Source organism: Colius striatus, chromosome Z (genome assembly GCF_028858725.1).
Source record: "Colius striatus isolate bColStr4 chromosome Z, bColStr4.1.hap1, whole genome shotgun sequence".
NCBI lineage: Eukaryota > Metazoa > Chordata > Aves > Coliiformes > Coliidae > Colius > Colius striatus.
The window spans coordinates 42,918,990-42,928,523 of NC_084790.1; the positions used below are offsets into that span (position 1 = coordinate 42,918,990).

The 9,534-nt window shown below is 45.2% G+C and overlaps 1 protein-coding gene across 2 annotated transcripts in view; it reads right to left on the bottom strand.

The window, feature by feature from the left end:
- Positions 1–8,136, bottom strand: part of PLPP1 (phospholipid phosphatase 1) — a 66,960-nt gene extending 58,824 nt beyond the window's left edge. For both annotated transcript variants that reach the window (XM_062017690.1, XM_062017689.1), the window contains exon 1: positions 7,992–8,136. In XM_062017690.1, coding sequence (XP_061873674.1) covers positions 7,992–8,049 — 58 coding nt within the window. In that variant the 5' untranslated portion in view covers positions 8,050–8,136. The remainder of the gene's footprint in view (positions 1–7,991) is intronic.
- Between the last annotated feature and the right edge of the window lie 1,398 nt (positions 8,137–9,534).

A 9,534-nucleotide genomic window follows, 5' to 3' on the forward strand; every position in this document is an offset into this window, starting at 1 on the left:
TAAGAAGATGAGTTTTGGAATTCAATGGGCAAGAGTTCCTGACTGGACCATTTGCAGGACTTGATCTCACTTCCTCCATTCTGCATCTCAGCATTAAATGCTCTCTTGACCCCTTATGGGACATACAGGCTCTCCATTAGCTTGCTGTACATCAGAAGGTTCTCTGGTTATAATTAGTCCTTTATTCTCTTAGCTGTCCCCACCATTACCTTCCAAAACAGCTCCTTCAGCTTAAGGAAAGTGTAGTCCATTGCCATTTTTAGATCCCTTAAAATAAGGTAGATAAGCTCAGATACATAAGGTAGATAAGCTCAGATACATATGTGTTCCTTATCATCCCAGTACTCTGGTTTTAGAGAATATTATACCTACTGTTAAGTTTCAGCGACTCAGTCAGAACAGGTCTAAGGTAATCTACAGATTGGCAATAACAGAACAAAGTTAACAAAAATGCACCAAGATTAATTTGAGGGGAAAATTCCACTCTGTTTTGAAGAGAGGCAGAAGACACACGAGATACTGAAATTTTATGTATAATCCCCTCCACACTTGGAGCAAATCCTGTTTATACAGTTTTTTTCTTCCTTAGGAAAATGATCATTTAACAAAAGCCTGTGACCCTTCTTCCATACCACTGGTGGACAGCCAACATCTCTTATGAGACCAAGCAACCTCTTCGTGGTCTGTCTGAAAGCTGCATGACTAGCAATGGCAGACAAAGGGGAGAAGTCACTAAAATCTAGGCTAAGTCTAGCAAGATCCATTGTTTCAGCAGCAACATCACAGAAATAAGGCTGTATTGATACACTCCTGCATACTTTTGGTTACAGCTAGTAGAATTAGGATTTATAACCATTCCAAGGTGGGTGTCCTGACCTATTTCCTTTAATTTAAAACGTAAAAAAACTTTACTTTCCTGTTGCCAGTTATCAAGCCACATGAGCAGAGATGCCAAAACTGTGCTCAAGTATAATACAAATAAAACCAAAGTACTTTAACGCACTTCTGAGTCAGAATGCTTTTGGTTATGGCTTTTTAAATATGAATGAGGGAAACCAGTAACAGAGCAAGACTAGCCTATTAATGCTTCTCATACCAGTTGTTTCAAATCCTATAAATCAATGCTATAAACAGATTACTTAAGTCCTTAAGTTAAGTGCATCAGACATTTTCAATATTATTTTTTCTGTATCATATTCTGCTTAAGAAGCTTACTTCGGGCTATTTTTTGCTTCTATATAAAGAAGCTCTCTTAATTTTAAAAGCTAACCTGAAGCTGGTGTCAGAAGGATTTGTATACTAGGGAGTCTGGTAAAATCAGTTTGAAAGACAATGCCAGTTTGTCAACAGCCTGTTTTCAGTTCTGTGCCTCTGAGATTACTCTCATAACTTGGAAATGACAATTCCTTCCAGAAGGTGGGTCAGCTCATTACCAGTGATTGTTAAACAAGAACCAAGCAGAAGATCCTTAATATAAGCAGCACAGTTTTCTTCCACTTTTTAAACCCGAGGACTATACCACTCTGGCTAGAAAATTGCTTGTGGGTATGTCCACAGGTGGGACTAAGAGGACTTTTGCTGCAGCTAAAATGATTAGTATTTCCTGATGTAGTGGCAACTATACCTTTCCAACAAAATAAGACTACAAAAGCATCTTAAGGAAACTTTATTTTAACATCAACAGTTTTCATTTCAGTCATAAAACTGGGATAGAACTAGTCACTTGCTAGTCATCCATTATCTGAATTCCTAGTGTCTGTGGATTTTTCAGTTGTGTTCAGTCAACTACTTCACCTGATTAAGCCCCAAAAAAGAGGAGCTTCCTCTAGGGGACAGACAATAGGGAAAAAAAACACTCCATGGCACCACCACCACCCTAAGCAGTTAAGTAATCAAGCTAGTATCACTGAATATGACTTTTAAGCCATACTTCTGTGTGTGGTATATCTTGCCACATAATTCTGTCCAGTAGTTCCCTTTTTCTTTTTCTGTCCTCCCCATCAGGTGAGCTTAGCCATCCTAGACTAACTCTGCAAAGAGCATTATCAGCTGTCAGGGATAAATCCAAGTAATTTGGAAGCTAGTGTTACCTCTCATCATCAGGTACCTTTCTAAGGTAGGTCATCTCTTTGTGCTACCTGCTTCCATTGCTCCAATAGTCACAAAGGACTACCACAGCTTTATCTTGTCATCAGCATCTGGTCACTGCAACAGTGCTCCTACATAAAACTACACAGGCAAGCAGTAGTCATCTCTTTACTTCTCCTCCAACCAGGGCTGTGGTTGTGTGGGTTTTAAACCAATGAGCTTTTAGTCAGTACAAGTCCATCCAACCCAACTGTTGAAAACCAGGTCAGTGTATTGAATCAATGTTACTTAGAAGAGGCTCAACAAGCACCTCAGCAGCTATAAGGGTGAGGCAGAATGTCTTGTAACTATGACAGATGAGCCATTTTATCATTTAGCTGTAGTGCTGTACTTCATTTTCTACAGGAAGCATGCCAGAAGTCCATTTCCTTACATGCCCTTCAGCAGCACCTCCACATATGCATGCTGCAAGAGTCCTTCTGTCTGTTTAAGGTAAAAAACTATCAGGACTCATGCAGCTGGTAAGGAAGCTCAATGTGGACAAGCACCTTCCTCTATTATGCCAAGAGGAAAGTGTATAGTGCCAAGTTGAAGATCTGGTTCTTGGGAAGGCCCTGGAGTCTGAATTAGGATTTATCCATTGCTGTAGAAAGCAAATGCAAAAATATCTCTTTTTGAGGCAGGGGTTAGCCAGAAGACAAGATACAACAGCAATACCTGGCAGAGCAAGAATCAGACTGCTGACCTAGAATAGGGTTCGCTTGCTAGTTGAGCTCTAACCTGAAGCTTTTCTCTAGGCTTTCTTGCAAGAGGTGAGCATTCTTACGTTATGTGGTGGAAAATAAAGAGTGGCTGATGCCAAGAACAGTAACAAAAGAAAGACAATGTCACAGCCAGAGTACTCAGTCTCAGATGTTTTGAGAAAATATAGTAGGAGAGGGAAGTTTTTCCTTGTTTTAGGTGACAACTATCTTTCCAATGAACTGAGATTCAATTTCAAGGCTATTATCTTGTGGTGCCCAAAAGTGTCATTGGAAGACAAGTTGCTATTTCACATGAACCTGTTACAGATTAACAACATTAATGAACTAGAAAAAAGATGTAGCATCCACATGACATAGAAAATAACCATAGTGAGTCACAAGCTGGGGGAGGGTGGAGCAGGGGGAAGGTAATATTTGAACCAGGGCAATCAGGAAGTGCAAACCCACACAGAAGGAGGACTTCCTTGACTGAGCAGTAGTGCTTTAATTGTCACAGAGATGGCTGCCCTCAAGGACAGCAAGAGTAAACACCCCTAAAAGGGAAGAATGGCACCTAAATCAAAGACATCCTAGAGGATGTGCAGAGTGTTCCAGGCATCCCACCCTCCCTGGTCATATGTTGCAAAAGCAAAATCACCTGTTCTATACACAGACATCTGCTGTTCAGTATATTGCCCTGTATCACACATTTCAGCAGTCTTTAAAACTGTAAGCCTAAAAAGTGATGTAAGCAGTCACTTTTTCTAGGTTTAATTCACATTTTCTTCTGTTCGGAAGACTATAACAACTTCTTTCCTTATTCAGAAGCATTTTCATGACCAAAAAAAAAGAAAAGAGTAAAACTGTTACAGTCTCACCTTCCCCACCAGCAGCCAACTACAAACCTCCTTTTCTACACAGCTGCAACACCCAAGTAGCAGATAATTCCCAGCAGGAAGCTTTCAGGTGGCTTCTTCAACCAAAACAAGGCAGGATATGGTGTGGGGAAATCCCTACAGGTACACCAAACATAAATTTGAAACTGCTGTAGAATCCTAATAATCAAATAGTTCCTTTATTATTTCCAACATATTGCAGAAGAGTGGATCAAAACAGTGAACGGTTGTATTCTTTAGAAGCCACTATTCTCATTTTGGGTTGTACATATCCTTGTATTACACCAGCAACCACATACAAGTACGCTCCCTAACTACGTACAGTAACTTGTCAGTGATTGTACAGTCAGGCAAAGGACTCAAGAAACACCGTTTTGGTGTAAAGCATCCCTGCACTTCAGCTGGCCACGAACTGCAACAAGTACAGACTAGATGCAAGTTGTCCTATAGTCTGGCATGACAGAGAATGTTTTCCTTACTGCTCTATCCACCTCTGCAGAAGTTACTTTAATCTGACTTTGCCCCAGTGAGAGTTTGGTCCAAAAGCCAATGTATTTAGTAGTTCTGCCCTGATTACAGGAATATTAACATGGATTCCCCCAACTTTGTTCTTTAAGTGTTGTTTACTTGCCTTAATGCAAAAGGGACCTGATCTGCAGTCAAACAATAGACCTATAGAATGGCGCAGAATATATATACAGTGACTAATGAAGACATCAGTCGTAAGCTAACTATTTAAGTATTTCTCATAAGTTGTATTTTTTTGCATGACAAATTGGAACCATAAATGAATCATAAGCAGCAAATATCAGTATCAGTTTAAAAAATGGTTTTACTGCTGTCTAGAATCACCATTCCATTTACACCATCTCCATCTCTACCATGTAATACAAAATGTTTCTCCACCAGAAAAACAAAGAGGAGACAAGTAACAGGAAAATGCAGATGGAGGAAACCCTGAAGCCCAGGTCACCTGCGCTTTCCACTGACAGAAGCTGACTACTCTCTGCTGGAGTACACAGAATAAGGGAGCAATGCAGCACTGCAGAGCTGCATGCACACACATCCAGCACTGCAGATCAGCACTCTCAGAATGCAGATGCAGCCTCCTCACACTACTTAAGGACAGGTACTGCAGAAAACGGCAGCTTGCTTTTTTGGTTTTCAGATTAAAGAACATGAAACTAGTTTTAACACCAAAACACTAGTATCATTTTGAAGGAAAGATTATCATCCTGATACAGGAGAAAAAGAAGTTTTCACTTATTTTCTCAAGGCATCAAAGACTGCTTTCCCTAAATTCTCACCCCTTTACTAGATAGAATGGTAGATGAGGGAGGGAGTTTCTTTAAGGTCAATTAAGAGCAACCTTAGACTTAAGCTTTAGGCAACCAATCTGATTTAAAAGCTTAATTTCACCTTAAGAGTGAGACGTTGCTCCCTCCTTCAGCGCCTGATCTTCCTTGATCTCTTTTTTAGTCTCTATCTTTGCTCCATCTTAGGCCTTTGAGAGATCTTTCAATAAATCCATTTAAATCACCAAAAACCCGCAATAAAGCTCTTTTTCCCTTCCTTTCCTCTAGGAAAACTTGTGTTGAGAGAGTGGTACCTGCATAAAGAATGGTCCAACCAAAACAGGAGTAAACAACTCACAGACATACAGAGTCCAAGTTATCCACTGTCATTGCAGTGAGCTTATGGCCAAGTCAAGTAGCCATAACCTGAAGCAGTATCCTTAGTAATTTCTGTTCAACACTGCTGGGATAATGAAATTATTTTCCCTTCCCTATCTTCACATACTATGGGGAAGGTGCAGGCAGGAGAAGGATAAGAAAAAAACTTAAGTTTGGTATCAAGTGACAGCAGCAGTTACCTTGGGGACTGTGAATATGGTAGCCCTTTTTTCAGTAGAATGGACTATCACACAAAGACTGGCACTCAACTGAAGCTGGTCTACATAGTTAAAAGCTTTAAGCATGATACAGCTAAAGATTTTTTTTCCCTTGGAGGCTTCAGGATCTCTCTAGTGGAGATACTAGGTATCTGGTTATCAATACCTGAAAGTCACTTAATCTGGGCAGTTACCTCCGTCATTTGAGACGATACCAAAGTAAGTGTGGGGGAAGGGCAGGGAAAAATGTGAGAGAAGTTCAAAATCAACAGAAACTATTCTTCTTACCAAAAAAGAAAACTTAAACCAGGTTCCCTCTTTAGACACACAGGCTTAAAATGTGTTATTCTATAGGCCCGGGAGAAGAGGAACAGAATTTGGTCCTCTAGCCAGTATCTTTCCCATTCCTACACTTGGATATTTTTGTTTCAGCTAGAGTTTCACTAAAACTCAACGTGTTTATAGTTGCAGGTGTCAAGAGACTTCATGTTATGCACTGTCTGCATTTTTCCTCTGCTGGTGGGAAGTAAACAAGCCCAAGGGAAAACAAAGTCTATCAACCCTCCAGCACACTTGAGACATCAGATCGGGGCATCTGTACTCCAAATGCTAAGTGGAAACAGGGAAAGTGTGTGAATTGATATTACACTGCAGGGCAAGGTCAAGAATCTACCTCCTGGGTAGCAGCTAGAAGCAGGGCGAAATCCTACAGTCATGTGCCTCCTACGGTCTTAGTTTTCATATATTTTGTTTTCCTTGATTACTCAAGATCACTTCAGATACACACATATACTTCAAACAGATCAAAATATATGCATAGTGCAAACTTTTGACAGATTATAAAGATTTTGTAATGACAATTATCAGGGCAGGAAAAACTGTTTTACTGACCATAAAGGCAGCATGGACATTTAAGCCTTGCTATGGCATAGCTTCCTAAAACCTCTGAATAAAAATTGACCCTACTAGACTACATGGATCCACTACCCTTCTCCAAAAACTCTCTCTCATATAACACTTATCCAGAGCAACACATCATTTACCAGAACCTTGTTCTTTAATAACAAACAGCTAGAAGTGCCACTGCTATTTGTAATATCTACCAAGGTACAATGTTGCCAACTATGTTCACACTGATGCTAAAGACATTTTCATCCAAGAGGAAATTCAAAAGCCAAACCTGTTTGATTGAAGACCACGAAACCTACCAAACAAGTGCCTACATTTGTTACTGAAATACTGCTTTCTCATGTGGCTAAGAAGCAAATATCCAAAACTACTAATTCCCAAGACTGATCAAGAAGCACATCTTCAGGAACTGAAGAGCCTTTCCTGTCTTTCAGCACCCAGCAGTCTAGAAGAGTCACAGCTCCACAAAGTAAAGCTTCCCCTTTTGCTGGCTGATAATTCGCATCATTACTATCTACAGTCTATCGTTACATATGAGGTGAAAGTTAATGCAAACTGACAGGCCATGATACAGTTTCAACAGAGATGGGGCTTGAATCGGAAGAAAGAAGCACTAGGAAGGTGATACGGCTTGGACTAACTGAGACAAGCTTGTGCAGTGCTGTGGCAGTGCACTGTGGCGGCTGTCAGGGTTCCATACACAGCCCTCGTCACACCCAGGCATCGCTTGTGCCCTACACGTGTCCCCACTGCTACACGCAAACATCCTGCGCTGGCAATTAACCCGCTTCCACTGTCAGCTTCAGCCTACAGCATTAGTTTAGTACCACTGAGATAGTCCACAATCTCTCAAATGAATCTCCTCTCTACTGCACAACACCTACGGTGCCATCTCCGTGGAAAAATGGGATGAGGTAGGTTCCCGTGCTGCCAACCCTTCGCAGGGCTGCCTTCCGACCCACCACGGGCAACAAACACATCCCAGGCTGCAGACACGCACCTTCCCTGCACAGGCCCTTCTTCTGTCCAGCCGACAGGAGTCAAGGAAGGAAGAATAAAGGCACCAGACAGAACGGGGAGCTTCAGATGTCAGTGGATGAGCCGCAGCAACTCCCTACCCCCAGAACTCCTCTCTCCCGTTCCCAGCCCGCGGACGCGGGGGGCGGCAGTGACCAGATTCCTCCGGGTCAGGGGTGGGAGAGCGCGGGCCGCGGTCCCCCAGAGGCGACGGCGGAGGGGAAGGAAAGGAAGGTTGGAGGTGAAGGGACGGCAGGCAGGTGTAGAAGAGGCAGACAGGCAGCAGCGCGGGCACAGGCAGTAGGACGCCTCGCTCCGAGGTGGTGCCTGGCTCCGCGAGGGGGGAAGAGGTGAGCATGCGGTTAGATCGATACCGTGCGGGGAGCAAATGAGGCGCGGCGCCGCGAGGACGGCTGCCGTCGCCCCCTCCGCGTCCCGCTGACCTACCCAGCACCACGCAGACCACGTCCAGCGCCACGAAGGGCAGCCGCGTCCTGTCAAACATACTGTCAGCGCCGGGCGCCCGGCGCGGCAACGGCGGTGCCTGCTCGCGCGGCGCGGTGACAGCCTCGGCCCGAGGGGCGGGCGCGGCGCGGAGGCGGCAGGAGGAAGGGAGGAGCTGCGGCTCTGCGCGGCGCTCGAGCCAATGACGCCCTCCCGTCCGCCCCCCACAATCTCAGCAGCGCCGCAGCCACCGCCTGCACTGCGCTACTGACACTACGGCAGCGCGCGCCCGCGCTTTAAGGCGGGCGGGGATGGCGGTGGGGGGAGGGAGGGGGCAAAGGGCGGGACGGCGGCGGCTGCTCCGCACCCCGCGGCTGCCTCCGCGACGCCTCAGCTGCGCGGCCGCGCTTCAGCGGCGGCCCCAGCGCGGCCAATCGCCGCGCGGCCCGCCCCCCGCTCCCCCCCCGCCCCCCGCCCCGGGGAACCCGCTGTCTGGGCTTGCGCCCTGCCCCTCGCTTGCCTTTCGTCGCACGCCTGAGGCGGCCGCGGTGGCTGCGGGTGGGCCGTGTGGGTTTCGCTGGGGGTCCCGTCGCGCTCCTACAGGGCTTCAGCTGCCCTCCCGAGCCTGTCCTGAAGCGATCCTTGCCGAGGCGGCCGAGCGCGACCCGCCTGGGCTCCCGAAGGGCTGCCAGTGACGAACACCCGAGGAGTCCTCGGCTGCAAATACAGGCTGGGGTCTTTCTGATGAAAGCTCTTGCCGCTCAGGAAGTGTTGGAAAACTGCAGAACGCACGAGGAGTTTCAGACCAACGCAGAACCATCTTTTTCCTTGATAAAAGGTCTTGTATGGAAATAAAACAGTGACCGCCACGAAGAAAGCTTTCACCCAGCCACATTTTTATGTTAACGGCATTTAGCCCAAAACGGACACCTTCCAGCACCAGCGTGGTTTGGTGCTGCGGGGCACAAAGTTTTCACTCACACATCTGTGCGCATCTTGTGTTTTATTGCAGGCAATGGCAGGTGGCGTGAGCTGCGCATCCCACACTCAAAGCATCAGGCAGAAACTTTTCTGTGACTTCTTGTGTAGTCCACCCTCTATACTTTGTAAACAGCTTCACTTTGTATTACATGCTGAATAACAGGTTTGCCAGATCAACAAGGGAAACAAGTTCTTGAGGTGGAAATGCCTCACTAAATATGCTGTATTTGGCCGTGCCGCATAAAAAGGTGTGTAACACGGTTCCATACAGAATATACGAAGAAACTCTTTTTAGTAGCCTGTACGGGCATTCTCAGTTTCATGTCAACACCCAGGAAGCATCCTAGCTACAAATCAGAATGTAGAGAGTGTTCTAGAGGTTAAAACTATTTGTGATTCCTCTAAGTGTAGTGCAATTCATGGACCACATCTTGCCGTGCACAAGCATTCTGGGCTGGTGTCATGGAGGCAGAAAATCCAGTATTGTCTTAAAATGCAGAAGGTAATGGGGGAAAAATGTACTAGCACCTGGCAAGGAGGAAAACTCTGCTTATCTCTGTGAGAA